The 23,406-nt window shown below is 39.8% G+C and overlaps 1 protein-coding gene across 2 annotated transcripts; it reads left to right on the top strand.

The window, feature by feature from the left end:
- The first annotated feature begins 166 nt into the window (after positions 1-166).
- Positions 167-21,539, top strand: l3mbtl4 (L3MBTL histone methyl-lysine binding protein 4). Of its 2 annotated transcripts, XM_026179719.1 has the most exons (19): positions 268-328; positions 2,284-2,365; positions 2,487-2,540; positions 4,607-4,692; positions 7,288-7,392; positions 7,466-7,601; positions 7,678-7,769; positions 7,866-8,008; positions 8,150-8,226; positions 9,041-9,126; positions 9,217-9,327; positions 9,972-10,086; positions 10,208-10,307; positions 11,230-11,358; positions 11,598-11,675; positions 17,690-17,772; positions 19,022-19,182; positions 19,335-19,397; positions 19,486-21,539. In XM_026179719.1, the coding sequence occupies exons 3-19, from the start codon at positions 2,513-2,515 to the stop codon at positions 19,666-19,668; spliced, it is 1,776 nt and encodes a 591-aa protein (XP_026035504.1). In that variant the 5' UTR covers positions 268-328; positions 2,284-2,365; positions 2,487-2,512; the 3' UTR covers positions 19,669-21,539. The 2 variants fall into 2 exon arrangements, with proteins under 2 accessions (XP_026035503.1, XP_026035504.1); XM_026179718.1 differs by lacking the exon at positions 2,284-2,365 and having other exon boundaries at positions 167-328.
- Positions 21,540-23,406: the final 1,867 nt, after the last annotated feature.

Consider the following 23,406-nt stretch of genomic DNA (forward strand, 5'->3'; position numbering starts at 1 on the left):
TGGGGAAGCACGCTTTTTAAAAATGTATTTGTTATTTTTACTAAACGTAAAGAACTAAGTAAGGAAAGGAAAGACTCCAAATAATAAAGTCCTGCAAATTACATCAAAGTTTTTATTTCTTTAAATATTTGTAATAGGTGTTCTGACTACTGAGCAGTACAATGGATGGGAGTGTTTGTGCCACAAACGGGATCAGTTACTGAATATTGACCTCTCTCTCTCTTTCGCTCGCTCTCTCACTCCTACACGAGCATGCGCAGAGGCTCCGTTTCTCGGCGTTTCCGTGTTGTTTCGTGTGTCAGCAGATTGAGACGGCTCATCGCGGTTGGTAAGTCTCATACTGCGCTCCGGTACTTGGGTCGGTTCGCCTCGTCCCTCTCTGTCTGGCCCTGTAGCTACTTTAGCTGCCTATTTGTCACTGTTGCTGCCGTTCACTGGGGCGCTCAGGGCGACGGGGAGAGACGCGGACCGCCGCCTCATTCCGCTGTTTGTTTCCTGAAAGAAGCTGTCGGGACACACTCATTTGGCGCGCTTCCGATCGCGCCTTCATAATAAGAGCTTTTGCTGCAGAACAAAATCTTTACAGTCGTCTTTTTTTGCAATAAAAGTCCAGAAACCGCAATAGAGAGTTGGAAAAACCCGACAGGGGGACGTAATTAGACTTTATTTTTTAAATCATGCTTTTCTTAAAAATAAATTGAATTGAAAACAAAAATATTCTATCAAAATAAACTCCTAAAGTTTTTTGAGCTACATTTTGAGATCCAAACAATAATTATCAGTAAACCAAACGAGATCTGTGTAGATTTATAGAACAGGAGAAGTACACCTCGGGTGCTTTCATAACTTTAACTTTACTTTGTACATTTTAAACAGAATGTGTTATAAGCTAACTGAGTCACATATAACAATTTAATCAAAGGTACAGCAGCTACAGAGAGATTGTTTTACTCTGTATATTAAGAATAAATATAACTGAGTATGCTCACTCAGTTATATTTACTCACTCAGTGTTTCAGTACTTTAACCATTTCAAACTGATGTATAAATGAAAATACTCCCTTAGATGAAAAATAATTAATATCTTATAGTTATTATATAAGATTAATTAATATCTTCAATATATTATCTGTTACATTTATATTTCTGACAGCCACAAATGTTTTTGAGAATCTGATGGGTTTCATTTTGTCAGAGGTGATGCAGTTGCCCCGAAATACATGTAGGATTTTATTTTGAAGGTGAATGTGTGTTGACTTCCTGTGTGTTTTAATGGCGTTGCTTCCTGCCATGATAAAGATGATGACAAGTGTAGTCACAATGTTTTTGTCAAAAATCATTGACAATTAGCTCATTGGTGATTTAGTTGATTCAGAGTCAAAATGCTGGTGTTGATGTTGAGGTTTTTGTAGTTGATGTTATAGCTGTTGTGTGAGTTTGGAGTTTAGATCACATGTTTGTCTCTGTGCTCCTTTAAAAGACTATTCTAATCTTAAATCTTTCACTTTTTATTTGCTGAAACTGAAATTCTAACGTGACTATGAAAAAGTTCATACATTTAATCCACTTGCACTTGACAGTGCAAATGGATTAACATTTATAAATATTAATGATTTTAGTTTTTTTGGATGCAAGATATATTTTGTTTTACTTCATACAGTACTGTGCAAAAGTCGTGAACCACACCTATTTACTTTATATTTTGCTGGGGAAATGGGGGAAAAGGTGCAGCAATTTATTCAGATGTGCAAACATAAATGGAAATACAGTGTATAAGGCAAACACAGAGTTTATACTTTTCTATGAGCTTTTCATCTTTATGTTTCAACACAGCTTGAACTGTCTTAGGCAGCTTTCTTTAGTAAGTCTTCAGGAATAGTATTTTAGGCTTCTTGAAGAACATTCCAAAGTTGTTATTTAGATTTTGACTGCTGTTTGCTCCCTATTGACACTGTTTCAACAATGTTTTCTGCAGCTTTAATCTCGTCCTTTTTGCACTTGCATCACATTTTTAGTTAGATTTTTATGTTCTTTATAGATATTTAATAACAATTTTATCATCGTTTGATAACGTCTCCGATTAGAATAGGTGACCCATGACTTATGACATAGCTCTTTTTTATGTGACTGAGCCTGAAGCAGAAACACTGGGTAACAGAGTAAAGTGGTACTGTGAAACATTTAGGTGGTCTTCACAAACTGGAGACATCATATTTTATTGTTTATTTTGGAGAGCAGTTGTCCTTACCTTAATAGATCATTAACGAATAGTAATTTTTGCAGATGTGTTGCTGTCACTCATCTCGTTGAGGATTATGTGTTGTGTTCTTGGTGTGATTTTTGCTGCACCCACTTGGATTATTAAGTATGTACTGAATGATTTATTCATTGATTACCTGACTGGTTCAGATAATAAACTGCTAGAACTTTAACTGAACAACATCAGTTCAAACTTTACTTCTGTGTTTGTTTTTCTGTTTGAGCAGATAGGAACCAAAGAAGAAGACAAGAGATGAAGAGCAAAATCAGCAGCGCTCAAGGTAACACACTCAGCTCCTGACTCACCTGGGTAAACTCTTTCTGTAAAATCCACCGTTGTTAGCGTTAAGATTGCATTTTAGTCAGATGCTAAAGGTTTATTTTACAACTCCTGCAAAACCTGTGGACTTACTACACTTGAAGGATCCCAATTCAGCCTTTTTTTTTTTACTGTGCAGTAGATAAAAAAGCACAGATGTTAATAGTTGAACGTTCTGGGTTCATGAAACATAACTCAAACAAGTTAGATTACTTTCTTGAATGTCACATTTTCAGATTGTGTAGAATATTATTATTATTATTATTGTTCATCAAGATGGTTCCAACTTTATTAACGAGTTGTTAGCAGATCAGCTTTGTTTTCATGGATCTTTTTTCACTTTCCAGTTGATGTCACAGATGCGAGTCTTATCTAAAGAAAAGCTTTCAGACTCTTTGCTGTGTAGCAAGATCACTTCTTATCCTGAAACTTAATCATCATCAGACCTACTTATTCCTAACCAATGAGAACATTTCTTTCAGGGTTTTTTACAATTCTCTTCCAGATATTCACTGTTGTTTGTGTCCACTTTCATTTGTTTTGATGTACATAATCTTTTCCTATTGTTTAAACTGACAGTTCACCTGCTAGGACCCAGATCCCTTTCAGTCTGCAAGGTGTAACAATTTGTGAATGTCTGCAAACTGTTTTACATATTTGTGCAGGCATTTGTGATATATAACAGCTTGGTACACGATTGTGGTATATCGTATTATAGTAAGATGATGAATATATGTGTAGCTTATGTATTTATATATGTCCATATGTACATTTAATGTATGTCGCCCATATTTAAATTAATATTCACTAGAGTTTGTATCCATGTATTTGTATCGATGTAGGCCTGACAAAAACTGCTCAAAAGGTGCTAGTAGTAAACAAAAACTGTATTGATGAGCATATGCAGGGTGCCATAGCTTCTTAGACTGTTAAAAGTTTAGCTTTTAATTAATAAGTAATTAACAGTTCTTATAAAAATGGATTACAGTTTATCTTTATAATAACGTTTGACTTTTGCACTAATAACTTATTAATGAAAGTCTTGGCATTTTCATTAATATGTTATTGAGCTATTGAGAAAGCATTCAACTTAACATTAAACATTAGAAGAGTCACTGTCAGTGTGTGTTGCCCTTAAAGAAAATACCTCATTGCCATATATAGGATGTTAAACATTGTCATGTTTACAGAGCCACACAACCTTGTATTGGTCGTGTGTGTGTCTGTGTGTGTGTATATATATATGTATATATATACACACGCAGACACACGTGTATGCAGTGGTGTGAAAAAGTGTTTGTCACACTTAAATGCTCATCAAATAGATTTAAATATTAGACAAAAATAACACAAGGAAACATAAAATGCAGTATCTAAATGTAGGTGTTATTTCTCTATATACATATATATAAATATACATGGTGGTATGAAAAAGTGTTTGCCCCCTTCGGGATTTTTGTATGTTTGTCACACTTAAATGTTTCAGATCATCAAACAGATGTACTTTTAGACAAAAATAACAAAAGTAAACACAAAATGCAGTTTCTTTAATGAAAGTGTTCATTTTCAAGGGGAAAAAATTCCAAACTTACATGGCCCTGTGTGGAAAAATGATTCCGGCCTCAGGACCTGAAAGACTCGCTGTGGTAAATGAAACAGTGACTTCTGCTGTCTATCAAAACAACATAAAGGAGAATGTTGGGACATCTGTTCATGACCTGAAGCTTAGACGCTGTTGGGTACTGCAGCACAAATTAACCAAAACGTACCAGCAAGTCCACCTCTGAATAGCTTAAGAAAAACAAAACGAGTGGCCTATCCTGACCTAAATCCAATTGAGATGCTGTGGCGTGACTTTAAAAAGGTGGTTCATACTTGCTGCTAAGGGTTGATATATATACACATTTATTTTTGCGAGGTTGCCTGCTTTTGGCCTTCAGTGACTTCAGCAGGTATGTCACAGCTGTTACTGAAGCAGAAATGAAACAGAGTAATTGGAGCAGTGATGTGATTATCTGTGATCCTCAGTGAATGTGAAGAGGCGGTCCTGGTCCTGGCAGCAGTACCTAACTGAGCAGAAGGCTGAAGCTGCTCCGCTCACAGTCTTTACCGAGGTAACTATCTACCTCACTCTCTGCCTCCTGTCCATTGCCAATTTAGAATCACTAATAAAGCTAATGTACATGTCTTTAGACTGTGAGAGGAAGCCAGAGCAAAGAGGAGGTAGAAAGAGGGAGAATGTGCTGTTTTTGGGACAGCAGCAACAACAGCGTCAACTTCATTCCATTAACTCAGGCAATACTACACGTAAAAACAATTAGAGAACAGTGACAAATTAAATAGCACAGTGGGGAATTTAACAGACCGAGAGGATTTTATTGGCTGCTACTAAAACAGATAAAATAACATTACAGAGCTAAAACATCTAAAACAATTGAAGCTGGAGCTGTAAACATACACCAAGAACCTACAGACTGCTGAAACAGAAGTCAGTCTCTCAACAAGCATTGACAGAAAACTGGATTTATTAATACTAATACATGAAAAATGCAAAGAATTCTGCAATAATTTAGAATTTCCACGGATCCAAATTCAAATCGTAGAAAATCCAAGTATTACTGTAGTCAACTGTTGAACCTTTAACTGAACAAACTGAAACTGTCAATAAGAAAACTTGCAAATTAAGTTAACCGTGTTGTAATTCCTAATACACAGCATGAGAGACCAGCTGATAATTGCTAGAATACCTGAACGCAACTGAAAATTCAAAATAAAAAACACAATCACCAGAAAATCCATCCGTCCTTTTTCTTCTTCTTTTCCTCATCAGGGAGAGCCTGGAACCTATCCCAGCTAACATAGGGCAAGAAGCAGGGTACACCCAGGTCTGTCGCAGGGCTAACACAGAGAGAGAGGCTGTGGGAGGAAGCCAGGGAAAACACAGTGTGCAACACACTGTTGCACTGGTGCGCCTAACGTTTTTTCTTAGGAGCACCCAAATTTTTCAACTGCATTGCTTAACACCGCAGTTTTACATGTTCACTTTTTTTTGAACATTGCTGTCCATACAGACGATATTGATGTGTAAAGGATTTACTAACAATCTTGTCAGCACAAAGTTCTTTATTTGGAGCACAGTTCTACAAGAGAAACACGTTACTGAAAAAGTGCTTGTGCTTAAAGTGCTTCACTGAGCTGAAATTTAAACTTATAACATCTCAAAATATGTTAAATAAAAAGAAAATCTAAATTAGAAGTGCCTCAAAGTGTCTCAGTCTTCAAACCTAACCTCTGAATATCTGAACAGCTCGATATCTTATCTATAAACTGGGCATACACCACATCATTTCTGTACGTGGGGTTTATGTTCAAGCCCTTTTTCTTGTGAAGAAAAAGGGCTTGAACGTATTTCAGACTTGAACTTAGTGAACGGAACTTCTTCTTTGGGAGTATCGTAGGCAATGTTAAACGTAATCATTATCTCGGTCTCCTCTGACGACCTGTTTGCTGCTGCCTGCAGTGCATTTATCGCGGCGTATAATGTGTTGTCTGGATACACCGTGCTTTTTCAGCATTTCAATTTGAAACGTATTAGCACCAGTCACAAATGCAGTATTGCCGGCCATGGTCTTTCCACAATCACCACAGTAAATACAGTGCATCATGTTGTCAGCTTTACTGTATCTCAGCCAGGGAAACTGGCTCTCTTCGGAGTCGATGGTATGTGGCTCGTTATCTGATGCTGTCTCCGGACCAGTGCTCGACATAACCTGAGAGGTTGATGGCTCCGTGTCAGAGCACTGGCTATGAATTTCGAACGGATCAGGGTTTAACTTAACGAAAACGTTATCAATTGTTCTTTTCATCTTTTCTTATTACCCACAGCTACATCCACTTCTATTGGGCCTAGGCTGCTCAACTCTCTCTATCTGCCTACTCTTTCAAACGCACACACGTGTAGGCCTACAGGAATATCTGGACCACGGCCAATCAGAGTCCTGCCCTTGACTATCTCTGATTGGTTTAGACCACGATATCAGCATAATGTGTGTCTGTTGTTGACCACACAGAGACACACATTTTTTTTTCGAATGGCTGGTCGCACTAGTGTGACCTAGGATTTTCTTTTGTTGCACGATTGACAGATTAGGTCGCATGTGCGACCAAATTGGTTGCACCTTCTTGCTGTGAGGCAACACTGTTAGCCACTGCACCACTGTGCTGCCAATCCCCAGCCAATACTTTAAGTGACAACCTTTTTTGTCTTTGGCTCAAAGATCCACCGAATGCCCCACCACCCTCTAGCTACAAAAACACACTCAACCTTTTAGCCTTTTTATACACTTAACAGTTCCAAGGTGTTTGATTTGTTCAAATTAGAATGATAAATAATAGATTTGGGTATTAGTCTTTCAGGTATAGATAGGGTTCCAAAAATAGTGAAAATAAAAAAGATGTATTTCCTGCTGAAAACCCAGTGTGATTTTGCACTGCAATCTGCATCACTGTAACTGCTGGAACTCAAACACAAAATGTTAAAGAACAATTTTTATCTTTAAATAATGGTTAGCAAGTTTGTTATGCTGTCTGAATTGTTGTGCAAATACTTTAACTATCTTTAAAGTATTTAAAAGTAAAAAAAAGAAAACATGTGTCTGATCTCTGCCTGACTCTCTCTGACCTGTTTCTGTCTCTTTTACCTGACTCAGTCCCAGACCTTTCCTAGTAGAAAAACTGGTTTTAAAGTTGGGATGAAGTTGGAAGGCATTGACCCAATGCACCCCTCCATGTTTTGTGTGGTGACCATTGCAGAGGTAAAATTGTCACTCACATCCACATACGCATTCCTGCTTGGATCTAGTCTCATTGGCCTCCTGTCTCTATCAGGCGATTGGCTGTCGGCTACGCCTTCATATTGATGGGTACTCAGAGTGTTATGACTTCTGGGTAAATGCAGATTCACCCAATATTAGACCGGCAGGCTGGTGTAAAGAGCACAACCACAAGCTTCATCCACCTAAAGGTAAAAAACAAGTGGACCAGTCCCTTCAGAGGTAACTACATGGCATGGGTTACCACACCTGTCTGTTTGTCTGCAGGTCACAGTGAGACAGAGTTTGACTGGCAGCAGTACCTTCAGTCCACAGACTCTCAGTCTGCACCAGCAGCCCTGTTCAAGTGTTGCACTGGAGTCAGTATACAGTCTGTCTGTCGAACCTTTCTGTTCACCTGTTGCACTCTTGTCAGTCTGACCCACGTATCTGTCTATCCCCTGCCTGTCTTTTAGGGATGTGGGTTCAGGGTGGGGATGAAATTGGAGGCAGTCGACAGAAAGAATCCTGGACTTGTCTGTGTCGCCTCTGTTGCTGATGTCATCGATGACTGCTTCCTTGTTCACTTTGACAACTGGGATGACACATATGATTACTGGTGAGACAGAAGGACGACAGACTTTTTCTGTTTTCAGTATTTTTAGGTTGTAGTGTTGGAGCTGTTTCATGTCACTTGATATTTATTATTTAACGTGTTTTAAACCGGGTATATGGATTGATGGTTGTACTGATCCACCAGGTGTGACAGTAGCAGTCCATACATCCATCCGGTGGGCTGGTGTGAAGAACAGGGACGACCTCTTACTGCGCCACAGGGTATGCAGTCCTTCTGAACTCTATGCTTACAAACTTACATTACCATAGAATGACAGGCAAATAACAAACACACTCACACATCGATACCCAGCATCCAGACTGATGGCGAAACAACTAGTAGCTCAGTGTTCCAAAATTCGAAAGAAGGAACAGCTCTGACAGCTAGGGATTGATGAGGTGCAACACAAATGCTACGGCAAGGGGGAGCCTGGACGCCAGGTCGGGTACCTGAGATTGGGTACTAAGCCCCAAGTGTAATGGAGGAAGGAAGCGGTGCGTTCAGGAGGAACTGACCTGAAAGATAGGATCACGATGAAGCTTGAAACCTGGACACTCCGTAGCCTGTTACCAAGATTATGTGAAGTACCCTCGGAACCCTCTGAAGATCTACTAGGTGATGTGAATGCAGCACTACGGACAATACCTACCGCGACCATTACTGAGACCAACCAGCTGATCTGCACTCTGGTAACAGTGATCAGTGAGATGCTAAGTTACCATTTGAATAGCCAAAAAAAGCAGTACCCTCGGTGGAGAAGGAGACTAGGGGCCAAGATCAAGGTAGCACGGAGTGAGGTTGACCAACTATCGGAGGCAGAACCATCCAAGGTGTACTCTCAGTGGCAGGGGAACAACATGAGAACAGCATCACCAAGGTTGGAGACTGAGCAATACTGGAAGAGCATATGGGAGAAGGACAAAGCACAAATGAACCAGCTGCTAATTGACGACACACCCTATACAGTAATTTAAACACATAATAATTTTCCATATAGTATTCCTCTGTAAAACTCTGTAGTACTTTATTTTGCAGGTCACCCCAACCCTGAAAACTTTGTTTGGGAGGAATACCTTCAGGAGACCGGTTCTACTGCTGCTCCTATTTCAGCCTTTATTCTGGTGAGGATTGAGGAGGCTCATGCAAACATGAAGCCAATCAGGAAGCTGTTTCTGGTAACTTAGAGCTTTCTCTGTACTTTTGTCCAACAGAGAGCACCACATGGTTTCCAGGTGAACCATAAGCTTGAGGCAGTTGACAGGAGAAACCCTATGCTAATACGCGTTGCCACAGTAACAGACACAGAGGACTACAGGGTGAAGGTAATGTGTATCTGTGTGTGTGATGTAGTGATAATCGTTAACTCATCTACCATTTTGGACATGTGACAGAATATAGGACCTAGTGAATAAGGCTCCAGTCACAGAGACCAGACCAGAATGTCTGACAACAACCAGTCATGAGAAAAATAAGTATTCCTTGACTTGTTGTAAGTGGTTGCTGGAGGTTGAATTACTGTGAAAACAGTTGCTAAATTCAAGCGAACCAGGCTTATAAACCAGTCATATAACCCCCTGTTAAAACACAGATTTTATCTTCTCCATTTTCGGTTTGTGTTGCATTTTTTCAAGTGGTACTATTGCTTGGCTAGCAGTTAATATTTGCATGAAAAACTACAGATGACCGTCCAGAAAAGTTTATGCATCAAGATGCAGGCAAACTGGCAATTTGCTAACACCAAGAGCAATCGCTATTAGGTTTTTGCTGCAGCACTTTCTTTGTACCCAATTTCACCCAGAAGTAGCCAGCAACCTCCCAGAACCACTGGCAGCCAGTCAGGGAGTACACATTTTTCCCTAGCACACATCCAAGCACCTCTCACGCCCATGACGTGACATGAGATACCTCAATAGTCAAGTGTGCACGTTTGATGCCAGCAAGTATTTAACAAGGTGTGTGTCTACAGATTCATTACGATGGGTGGTCGACACAGTTCGATGTGTGGTGTGACAGCGACCTCTGCGACCTGCATCCTGTTGGCTGGTGTCAGCGCACTGGACATCCACTGGAACCCCCCCCAGGTCAGACATACAGGTCAGAGAGAGACAGACTAGTCAGACAGACAGGTCAGACAGTGTTACAGTTCAGAAGGAAAGTTATAGCAGGACAGATTCACTCATTGTTATCATGTGTGTGAGACAGGTTTGTCCCACCTGCCCTCCCCCTCTCAGGGAGTATGTCCTACTGCAGGCTGCAGAGGAGTCGGACACATCAAAGGAGCCAAATACACTGGACACCACAGGTACCTGTCTCATACAAAACACTACAGTTAATTCCCTTACATATACATATACAATACCTCATACAACCATCGCAGGAACATTTACCCTTTTAAGTGTGACAGAAACCGGTCTCACAAACCACAGATACCTGTTACACAAAGAAATCACAAGTACCTTTCTCACCCGCCCCACAGATCCCTGACCCAAAATTTGATAGATAACGATAGAACTCGTACAATCAGACGGGAGTGTCGCAGAGCTGAACACAGGTCAAAGAAGGACAAGTTCCAGGTGTCAGTTCAAATCTTAAAAGACCATCTGTAACACTGCACTGCTTAAAGACTTTATCGAGAATTATTGCATCTGACTGTCATAACCCACGTAAGACCATTGACTCTGTTCCTGATGCCTCACAGTCTTTATGTTTGGAAGCCTCGTCTGATATGTGCAATACATTTCTGTACTTTTGTCATTGATAAATTTTAGACCCACTGCTTTTCTCACTTTATTTCCTTCCTTTGGGATCCATTTTTAGAAAGCATACCTTTAAGGAGAAGGATCTCAATTACACCACTTATTGAATGTCTTGCTGAAAATTAAAGCTCAGATAGCCTTGAACTGTTTACATTTGAATGAGAAGAAGACTGAAATGTTGGGTTTTAGACCCAGCAGCTACTGTGACAGTAATACACGTGTCAGTTGGATTACTGTCACACACTTTTTGTTGGACTTAGCCAGTTTTGTCACGCCTCCAGCTTGTTCAAAATACTGCGTACCTGCCTATGACTAAATACAGAGGAGTCATATGTAATGTAATGCTTGTGCTTGCTGACTTGTTTTGCTGCGTTGTTTCTGTTGTTGGTGATTCGTGTTTGCTTGGTTGTAATTTCTCGGTGTTTGTGTTTCTCTTTTGTTAAATGTTTGTCTAACTCTGTCACCTAGTGCCTTTGGCTGTCCATATTCTGACATTAACATGCGTAAGGAGATGGTGCTTCCTGATAGGCTGGGCGGAGAGCGAGTCATAACCCTCATACCTGTCACCGTGCGCCAGCATGACAACCAGTCAGACAGGTAACTGTAGACTGGTGGAGAAAATGCTTTTGTTGTGGATCTTGTACTGTTAAATCTGAGAATAGAGCTTCTCCAAGCATGTAAACAAACATAGAATGGGAAATGACGTCTACAGTAAGAGGATCTCTGTTATTTCTATTATTCCAGAAGAATAACAGCCGGTCATTATTTTGTCCTGCAAATAATTCTGAAAAACAAGTGATGTTTACATGGTATCTGTTTCTCTCTGTGTTAAACAGCACGAGCTTTCAGAAGGCAGAACCCAGAGACGAGGAGCTGCTGGTTCCTCTTGGCAAGAGAAGAAGGCTGACAGACAGGTGAGAGTGAGCAGATGAGGCAAGATTCTGTTTGCCTGTTAAGTGTTTGTAAGAGAAGTGGCCCTAAAATTAGCCCATAATCAGGGACATTACTCAGACATATCTCTATCTCCTACTGCCTCATCATTAACTGTGCTAATGGAATCGCATCGAGCCACACAATTATAAATCAGGTTTATTAGACTATTCAGCCCCTATTTCCAGCTGTCTCTTTATCTGGCTTTTAAAATTTTCCGCAGATGAGTCTGTGCACTCACAAAATCAGGGAGGCACACAGACATCCGCACGGACTCTGATGCTCACTATGTGATAATGAAATTTTTGTCACTCTAACCTGAGTGGACCCTAGCAGGGTTGCAGACATAGAAAGAATAATCCCAGTCTTATGATTGATACAAAGAGCCAGATTACCTAAATGAGGCGAAATAGCATGTGAGTACATTCCCCAAATAGCACTGGTGTGAGTAGTTTTATGGGTGATTTACAAAAGTTTGAGTTGGACATGCCCAATCTCACAAGAACCTTGTAATCTAGTGAAAAAAGTGAATTTGAGAGATTTCACGAGGGAGTTGTGCGTGTGTACATTTGTGATCTATATATTATATATTGTCATAATGCATGCAGCTGAATTTGTGTAGGCCCGCAAATAAAAAATGTAGTGCAGCTCATGAGTGTAGAAACCTCACTTTCTTGTGGGGTTCCGCAGGGGTCCATTCTTGGCCCAGTCCTTTTTTCGATTTATATGCTCCCAATGGGCTCAATTAAAAAAAAAAAAAATCATGTCATTGTTATGCAGACGACTCACAGATTTACCTGCCACTGAAATCTAAATCTGTGTGTCCTCTAAAGGTTTTATTAGATTGTTTGAAAGAAGTTAAGGCATGGATGGCTTTAAACTCTCTTAATTTAAATGAACAAAAAACAGAGGTCATTGCGTTTGGTCCCTGTGACCACTACGACTTTGGCCCTTTAGAAATTTATAGAAAAAAAGAAAACCTTTTGCAAGGAACCTAGGAGTGATTTTTGACACGAATTATAAACCAAGGGTATACCAAGGTGCTTAACAAGTAAACATAGAGAATAAAAGAAAGGTAAATAGAAGTAGGACCAAAGCAAGTACTAGGTATGCAAGCAGATCACTGTCACAGATACATAGGAGAAGCAGCAGATACATATCAAACAAAGAATTAAAATAAGCATAAAAGTACATAATGTGAAATCATAAGTGAAATGTTAACTAGAAGGAAAGGCAAGATTGAATAAGTGGGTCTTTAGTCGTGATTTAAACAGTGCAATAGAATCAGAGGCGCGGATAGCGAGGGGGAGGTTATTCCACGGTACCAGGGCAGCCACAGCAAACGCACGGTCACCCCAAGACTTCAGCCGAGATCTAGGTTGTGTCAGAAGTAGTTGAGTAGCAGATCTAAGTGTTCTAGCAGGATTATGTGGCTTAAGAAGTTCACTAAGATAACTCGGCACTAATTTATTAATGGTTTTGGACATGAGCAGTAATATTTTAAATTGAATACGGTACTTAATGGGCAGCCAGTGCAAGCCAGCTAGAACAGGAGTAATAGAGCAGAATTTCCTGGTACCAGTCAGGAGGCGGGCCGCCGCAATTTGGACTGTTTGCAGTCTAAGGAGGAGGGAAGACTGAAGTACAGGGAATTGCAATAATCCAACCTGGAGGTCACAAAAGCGTGAATAAGCTTCTCCAGGTCCTCATGTGGAACATCTTTAATAAAATGATCAGCATTGCTGCTTTACCAGGTGTAACTATGAAGTATAACATCCAGGCATCCATGAAAACAGAATTTATTACATTTAACGGAGTTAGAAGTTAGCAGGAAGCTAGCGGATGTTAGCTCGCTAGTTTCGCTAGCTACCTAAGCATGATGTAGCATGTTCTGACTGAGAGATTTCTGAAAGCATTCAAACGTACAGCTCTGCTATCACTTCCAACATAAATGAAGACAGAAAACTAAACAGCAGTGACGTTTGTAGGATTACTGATGTTGGGCTAGCTGGTATATAATGATGTGCTACATGATCGCTAGTGACACAGCTATGTTGGCATAACATAAACAGTGAAGCTGGAGGATTTAAGCTAACACTTTTCCCCTCGATAAAAGTTAACGTGAGGGTTCCTGATGGTTAGGGACAAATGCAATCGCATGGCAGGATGCTGTAAACGGACCAAACTTCAGTCAGGAGAACAACTGAGATAATCCATCCACAATACAAGGTTAGTCATTAATATACTGCAACAACATGGGAAGAATGAGTTGAATAAAGTTTGATTTATCTGACTGTTTTGCTTAATGTGTCTTATAATCCCGTGCACCTTATGGCCCGAAAAATACATATTTGACTTTTTTATTTGGCACAAAGCAGTTTAATGTTGCAAAGCACCTCTTTTTATCTTCAGTGGATATTATACATGGTTATGCTGAGGATATGTCAGCCCATTTCTACTGGAAATGCCTTTTGGTTAAACTTTCAGCAAGGAATTTGCATTTGCACTGTTAAATTTTTAGATAGCTTTAATACATATAAAAAACAGCTGCTTGTTTAAGTTAAAATAAATGGATGGGGGTTTTTTGCGCTAGTAAAGTTGTGGAGTTGTATTTTGTCTCGCATCAATTATATCGTCAGTTATATCGTTATCACAAATTTTCAAATATTTTTGGCCATATCGCCCTGCTCTAATATTGTATTTTCAAAGATTGCGCCTAAAGGGAGCAAATACAATGAAAAAGAATAGGGCCTAAAACTGATCCTTGAGGCACACTGCAACAGGCCAGTGCAGAGGAAGGTGCCCAAGTTAACCAAAAAGGACCTGTCAGCAAGGTATGATTTAAACCAGTCAAGGGCAGTGCCTCTGTGGGTATCACAGTGTGCTCAAGTCTTAATAATAAGATGTTATGGTCCACCATATCAAGAGAGGTCCAATAAAACAGGGACCATAGAGCGTCCAGTATCAGTAATTACAAGAATATCATTAAGAACTCTAACTGTTTATCAATGGTTGATAAACAGATCAAGGCTGTAATCAAAACCAGTTTCTTTCATCTCCGGCTACTAACAAAAGTGAAGCCATTCCTCTGTTCCAGAGACTTTGAGAGAGCTATTCAACTTTTGTAATAGTCTTTACTCAGGTGTTAGTCTGTCATCAGTTAGCTAACTTCAGCTGGTCCAAAAGGCTTCAGGCTTCAGGGTTACTAACTGGCACACGCAAGTGAGACCACACATCCCCCATACTAGGATCCTTACACTGGCTGCCAGTTAGTTTTCGAATTGATTTTAAGATTTATTATTTGTTTTTAAGGTATTGCACAGGTTAGCACCCTCATACCTTTCTGATCTTTTGAACTGGTACAGTCCTGCAAGATCATTGAGGTCTGCAGATCAAATGCTCCAAATGCTCCAGATTAAAGCCCAGAGGAGATCGAGCCTTTGCTGTGACTGCCCCTTCACATCAGGACCTCCCCAACATTAGACACTTTCAAATCCTGTCTGAAAACCCACTTTTATTCCTTCGCGTTTAAATCAGAATGACTTTTTACTACTTTTATTTGTCTTATTTCTTACTCAAAACTTCTTTTTAAAATGTTGTCATGTCTTCCTATGCTTTTATCTCTTTTGATTATTTGAAATGTACAGCACTTTGGTCAACGGTTATTTTAAATGTGCTATATAAATAAAATTGACTTTGACTTTGAAAATGGTGTGCACTGCCCATGGTCCTGAAATTATGACAATTTTTGCTATACGTTATAGAATTTATTAACAAAACCAAACGGCACCTTCAATCTGTCGAATCAATTCCAAACATCAAAAGGAAAAATGTGCTGCTGTTCACACATCCCATGCCTGATGTCCACCAAGGCCTGATTACTTGCAGGATAGGTTCCTGTCTCCACCCTGGTTTGTCCCTTCTTTAAGTACTTCACATCAACCCCTTTAACAGTAACATTTTGGCCACAAAGGCTACAGTAAAAAACACCAAAAATGGAAACGTTTGAAGAAGCTTTGTTTATGCTGGAATTCCATGTCTCCTTTTAGCTGGAAATTCCAGGTCATCTCTGAATTCACTGAGCAAATTTAGGATTAGGTGGCTTCGTACGCTGTGTGTTTTTATCACATCTACATCTGGCATTGCAAATAAATTGTCACATGGTGTTCTCTCTGCGGTGCTACCTCTGCACATTAATAACTGCCACCATTCTAAAGACGCCATACTGCTTCTTTTATGAGTACTACTTTACAAACAGGAAGTGTTTAAATGTGTTGACCTTTCAAAGTAAAATTCAATAATAAAATAACTTTTATAGTTGCCTCTTTCACACTGAAACACAAATTCAGCTTTCTAATTATTTTAGCATACATATAATTACATCATACATATAATTATTTCAACAAGTAATACTTGACTTTCAAAATAAAAGCTCAACAATATTACAGTTAATTATCAGTGTTCATGAAAGTTCATGATTTTTTTTCTCTACAAATTATTGCCCTATGGCTGCCTCATTGACTTGATTTATGGTTATTGCTGTGTAAACAGGATGGCTGTAAATACTTTGGCCTTTTAAAATAATTTTGACATTTCAAGCCTGAGTCACCTCTTTTTAGCTGGCTTTATTTGGGTTGTTTCAAAGTACCCACATTATGCTGCCAATACTTCTTCCAACCTCCAGAAAGGAATCCTCAGCTCCTTTTGGCTACTGATGATGCACTGGCATAATAAAATTTCTTCAGGAACTTTCTCATTTTCAGAATAAAGTTCATATTTTGCAGTGTGTGTGGGTGATAGTTGAGTAGATGTTATATAAGATAGATTATATAACCTAAAAACACACTTGACCACATTCAAACAGTAAGGCTGGACTACTGTTATTCGTTATTATCAGGATGTCTTTAAAACTCCCTGAAAAGCCTTCAGCTAATCCAAAATGCTGCAGCAAGAGTGCTGGAGGGGACTAGAAAGAGAGAGCAGATTTCTCCTGTATTGGCTTCCCTTCATTGGCTCCCTGTTAAATTCAGAACTGACTTCAAAATCCTGCTCCTCACATACAAGGTCTTAAATAATCAGGCCCCATCTTATCTTAATGACCTTATAGTACCACATCACCCCATTAGAGCACTTAGCTTACAGACTGCAGGCTTACTTGTTGTTCCTAGACTAATTAAAAGTAGAATAGGAGGCAGAGCCTTCAGTTTTCAGGCTCCTCTTCTGTGGAACCAGCTTCCAGTTTGGATTCAGGAGACAGACACTATCTCTACTTTTAAGATTAGACTTAAAACTTTCCTTTTTGGTAAAGCATATAGTTAGGGCTGGACCAGGTGACCCTGTATCCTCCCTTAGTTATGCTGCAATAGGTGTAGGGTGATTCCCATGATGCACTGGGTGTTTCTTCTTCAGTGACCTTTCTCACTTACTATGTGTTAATAGAGCTCTCTGCATTGAATCATACTTGTAATTCAAGTTTCAAGCTTCCACAGCATGGCTTTTGTCCTGTCATCCTCCCCTCACCCCAACAGGTCGCGGCTTATGGCCGCCCCTCCCAGAGCCTGGTTCTGCTGGAGGTTTCTTTCTGTCAAAAGGGAGTTTTTCCTTCCCACTGTCACCAAAGTGCTTGCTCATATTGGCTCATATGATTGTTGGGTTTTTCTCTGTATGTATTATTGTAGGGTCTACCTTAGAGTATAAAACACCTTGAGGTGACTCTTGTTGTGATTTGGCGCTGTATAAATAAGACTGAATTGAATTGAAGGTTTCCATCACTTTAGATGACTTAGAATAATTGGCTTAATAAGTTCTGTCTTGAGAACAGGGTGAGATCCCACAGTGAGTAAAACCTGTTCAAATACACAAGTGATTCTGAATAGTTAAGTTTAATATAGACTCACAGTAGAGTGAAAATACAGTGGACTCACAGTAGAATGCTGTTTTATTTCCTTTGTTTTTTTTCCACTCATAATGGTTGTCTTGTATTCTCCTTTATGGCTAGAACCACCCGAATGCCCCAGCCAACCACATTCCTTCGTGTGAAACAGGAAGAGGAGGAGCCTCATCTCAGAGTCCTCAGCCCAGGTACTAAGTTGGGAGAGAGGGGAGGGTGGTGGTGGGCTGTTTAAAGTGGAGAGTTGCTCCTTCACTGTTCACTGTTCTGCATTATACTGCAGAATTCACCAAACCGCTGACGTCAGGTTTCAGAGAGACAACAGCAGCTAAACTACTGAATACAAACACAGATATTCATGTTTGAACTGCTGTATGCAGAAACATACTACAGACATAAGCAGTTTAAAGTGTAGCAGTACTCTAACATGTTCTGCAGTGTAACCTATCAATTTCTCCCTACACCCACAGTTGGTCTACCCCTAAAATTAGCCTCATACTATATATTATTATTATTATTATTATTATTATTATTATTATTATAATCAAGCTTAAAATAAACCTGAAATTAGATTAAAATCAGCCTAAGCCTGTATAAAATGCAATCTGTCATTGATAATACCTGATTTTTATGTGTTGAACTTCTTCAGGTCAGGGTCCGTTAGCACACAGCTTGAGATGCATCAGCCCCTCTTTTTGAATGGGAGCTTACATATAAGACAGAAAGCAGATACATATGTTTCAGAAATAAAAGTGAGGTGTGACATATCTGCAGCTGCAGCATCACAGGATGTGTTCCAGCTGTTTTGTGGCATAAAAAAGGTGAAACTACAACGCTGCTGTTTGTGATGGTGGAAGCGGTCACTGACATATAAACTCATCCACACTCTGGAAACAACATTGCTCTCTTCACTGTTTCCATGGAAACAGCAGGCAGATAAGGTGGCTGTTTCTATGGAAACATTTCACCATGGTAGCTGCTGTTTTAGTTGTTCTCTGTGTGCTTAATCCTGTAAAGGACATCCGAGTCTTTCCAATTACCAATCGGCTGATTGATCAGGATCACGTGATGCCCATCTTAGTGTTTAGTGGTGAGACCTGCTGACTCTTCACATATTAAATAAGTTCATATTTGGTATGTGGCAGGTCTCTGCGGGGTTTCTGCTGGTCTCGCAGTGTTTTACTGTGAAAAACAGTGTTTGTGGATGACGTCTCACCACATTAACATTTCATATTGTAAATCAATGTTGCTGTTCACTCCCCTGTTGGTTGCTTTCACCACTGAATAGAAATTTCTATATTTGGGGAGTTTAAAATTGTTCTCACTGTTATTGGTTGTGTTTGTTTATGAAGCCACTGCTGTTTGGTACTAAGGTGTTGTCATTTTTGTTGTTGAGGTTTTGCCGTGTGGTTGTCATTGACTGGTGTTTCTGACCTCTAGAATCCAGTCTGCAGGCCGCCCTCCACCAGTCTGTCTTCCTCTCAGCCATGTCAGCACAGCCCAGCCGCGACCTGTCACTATGCTGGGAGCAACACCGCAAATTGTTGCCAGGTGTTGCAGGAGTCCACGCTGAGACTGTCCAACACTGGAGCGTCCAACAGGTCAGAGAGCAAAGAGATGCTGCAGCTATGTAGTTCACTAATAGTAAATAAGAGTGCTCATTCAATTTATTTGTATTAACGTACATTGCGTTGCACACATTTTACTGACTGTATGTATGACAAATGGATTTTTTTCGCTCTTTCCCTCTAAGGTGTCAGATTTCATAGAGTCTCTCCCCGGCTGTGAGGAACAGGCCAAACAGTTCAGAGACGAGGTGAGATGACCGGACGAGATGATCTGGTGGTGTAGAGCTAATGACGTGACAGTGGCAATGATCTGATCTGTTCCTGCTTCTGTTCTAGCAAATTGATGGACGGGCCTTCCTCCTGCTCACCCAGCGGGACATCATCCGGATTATGTCAATCAAACTCGGCCCTGCCCTCAAGATCTACAATTCCATCCTGATGTTCAAACACGCTGAGGACAGAAGCCGATCACATGCTAAGGATAGGAGCCAATCACATGTTGAGCATACCAATACTTGACATTTGCAGCTCGTAACTGACCAAATCCAAACCTGATAGACCCCATTACCATGGCATCTACCCCTTATTCTCTGATCTGGACGAGCCATGTTTTCCATCCTGTTGTCACCTGAATTTGTTTGACGTTACAGTGACCTTTCTGTTGGCAGGTCCTGTGACGTCATTTCGACATTCAGTTACTGTCATCATTATCACTTCATGTGAAAACAACCAACCGTCACTTAGGGAAACTGCCCTTTGGATGGGGCACAGCTTTATTCAGGTGAACTAAAAACTGGAGGCAAAGCTTTAAGTGGGACTTACAACTTGTATGATCAGCAGTGGCAGTTCTGCCAGGAAACATGGCTGTGCTCAGTCGATTGTCTGAGATGTTCAAAAAAAATCTGCATCAAAACATCTTGAGATAGATTTCTCAGTTTTGTTATTTTATCTGTAAATCAGTCCTGGGAAGTAGTTTCACCGTTATCTGATCCAAGTTGCTTTATTTGATCATATTTACTTGTAATGTTAAGATATCAGGGAAAAAAATCAAAACACGCATGTCAAATTAAAAAAGGCCCCATCAGAACATTAAACAGACTGCGCTACTCAGAGTCAAGTCCTTTTATTTGTCCTCTAATGCAAACGTAAGTTATCAACAGATTTTTATTGTAAGAAAAGGGTTCTGTGAACAAAAAGTGTTGCATTGATTTTAGTAAAGCACTGGTTCCACGAAAGAGAGTTAAAAACATGACAGAAATTATTCCTCACATGAAGAAAAGAAAAATTCAGACATTTATTTGAAATATTCACAACTGCATTTCGGTCTCACAGTGACAAAAGTCCGGTTTACTGAAAAGGTTTCCATAATTAACACGAGTCTCATCATTGTGTTGAGTGTGTAAAAATCAAAACCTGTAATTCCTAGAAAATCTTAAACATCATTACAGTGTTATGAGAAAACTCTCCTAATTACAGAATGGCATTAGAATTTCAAAAAAGAGAAAAATGAACATTCTAAAATAGTATTACACAAAATACATCAAATACATCATCAAAAGTCCCAAAATTACATAAACAGATATTATTCATGGAGATGTTTGCATAGGTCTCCAAAACTGGGTAAGTTGCATCTGCGTGCACACGTAGCCCTAGAGACCAAAGGTCCATGTCCATTTAATTTTGGGGTGAACTTTATTAGACTTCTTCTTGACTTCGCAGTGTCTTGATGAGATGCAACACCATGCTGAGATGAACAAAACCATTGTCTTCATTCAGGCCTCATCAGTCAGATTTCTACCATGATCACAGTACTATGTGCTCTCTCCTCATTACATTACTAATCCTGTTAACTTTTAGCATCATCCTGCCACCTCTGCTGGGATCTGTCAGGTTGTGGAAATGTGTAATTGGCTGCGTCTCGTAAACAATCAATAAAATAACTGTTCAATAACTCTGAATTTTCAGAAGAAATTTTTTAACTTTGGAATAATTGCAAAGTCTATATTTATAATTTTATTCTCTCGTGTTACAGTCTGTTTTGTTATCTACCGTGTTTGTATAGAGTTTTATTTTAGAGTAACCATAGATCTATAGATTTGTACTTCAGTTCGTCTCGCTTCTCTCTGACCTCTTCTCCTCTGTGATGGCGCAGCAGGAGCTGAGCTGTAGACCTTAACTCAGATCAGCATATCCTGGCCTGCAGTGGTCTGTTGCACACTTTGAGTTTGCAAATTCTAGTTTACACAACAGCTTTCCTCAGGTTTTCACTGTAACAGGTCCAGGCGGGTATTTTCATGTTTCCAACAGTGGGCTGATATTAGGGCCTTTGTCTAACTTCTCTTTGCTGTTTGTCAGTATTTGTTGAGACCAATAAAGCTTCTGATCTGGTCTGTGTGCTGTGATCTCTCATTTGCACAAGGAAGAACCCATATATATATATATTTCAGCAAGTTGCATTTTCGTCATCTTTCACTGATTGACTTTGTAGGAGTAGAGCTCCTTAAATCCTGTATCCAGCAAGAACAGGAAAACACTAGGCTTTCTTCAGGATCATGTGTGATACAATTTTCCCATTATACCAAATATCAAAGGTGCTTTATTGGATTGAGATCTGGTTACTATGGAGATCATGAATTGATTTGAGGTTTGTGATATGATGCATTATCTTCTGACAGCTGGAGGGATGGGCATGGTCAGCAACGGTACCCAAGTAAGCTGTGATGTTTAAACTGTGCCCAGTGTGCCCGAAGTGTGTGGTTCATGCTTTCATATTTATGCAAAATTCTGACCCGACCAATATCGCAGCAGGAATCAAGACTCTTCAGACCAGCCAATGTTTTTATGTGTTATAGACAGTGTGTGTGATGTGTGCCTCTCTGCACACACTATCATAAATACGCATAACTAAAGAAAAATACAATGTATAGTGTAAGAAAGAAGAGGTTAATAAGATCAAGATCCATCAAAAAAATGATAAAATATGAATAACTGTGGGTTTATTGTATCATTAATTATATGACTGCAGCTCTGATTTACTTTTAACCAATTTCTGACCTTCTCATCAAAAGTGGGGAAAAGCAGTGTGGCAAATCTCACGGGCATTATAACCCATTTTATTTACATAGTGCCAAATCACATCGACAGTCCCATCAAAGCATGCTACATCGAAATTTTCTATTTTTTGGACCATTCTCTGCCAACCTTGTAGATGGTTGTTTAGGAAACTCTCAGTAGATCAGTAAATACTCATACAAGCGTCTGTGGAGGTTCTCAGTCATCCAGGTCATCATAGTCTAAGGATCTGGAAAAGAAAAGCATCTGGACTTCTTTGAGTTTCCTTGAAGACGTTTCACCTCTAATCCGAGAAGCTTCTTCAGTTTTAAGAGCAATATGGTAGTGTCCCCAAGAGGGTCATGGACCCCTTAGTGATCCTCTACCTAATCACACGAGAGAGAGTGTGAAAACGGGTGTAGGTCACAATCAGCCAAGGCTTCGGGTGAAACCTAGCCCCACCCTATCATGTGATTTACTGAGGTCAAATGGCCCAGGATGTGAGTGGGCGTTAAGGCGTCAGGCGTGCTAGGAGACACAGCAAGTCTTCTGGCAATGGCACGTATTGATGTGCCACCCTGGAGGAGTTGGATGAACTTCCACCTCGTTGTTCTTTGTAGGGTCCACATATCGCCTCATGTTACCAGTAGTGACACTGGCCTTAGCCAAATGCAAAACTAGTGAAAACTTGTTGCCCCTCTAGTGCACCTGTTGATGCCAAACACCAAAGGTGCTAAAACTGATGAAAAAAGTGTTCCTTTACTTTTTTAAAAAGTAGTATAATTTAAGAAAGTTATTTCCTCTTGACAGAGAACATCTGAAGCAGAGACAGATTCTAATCAAGAACCAATGACCATAAACTGAAATAATACCCAACAGAAAACAAACCATGGTTTGTGCTGAAGCAATGAGACTCTAGTAGTGTAATATTATCAGCACATAAGGATCATTTATTGTAACAAATAATTTAAGTACTGATTTGATAGAATTTGCTAAAATCTTTGTTTAAAGTACATAAACACATGCATTCATCCAGACACAGCAACATATGTTGTTATTGTAATAACTGTATAAAATTATACAATTATAATTGGCTGTAATGATATTTAATCAGGTTTCATGCCATGAAAGACTTATGGACTGAATTACAGCAGCAGGAGAGAGAGTGAGCGAGAGACACTCGTTCCTCTGGTGCTCTATCGCTCA

The sequence above is a fragment of the Astatotilapia calliptera genome, chromosome 9, assembly GCF_900246225.1.
Source record: "Astatotilapia calliptera chromosome 9, fAstCal1.2, whole genome shotgun sequence".
NCBI classification, from domain to species: domain Eukaryota; kingdom Metazoa; phylum Chordata; class Actinopteri; order Cichliformes; family Cichlidae; genus Astatotilapia; species Astatotilapia calliptera.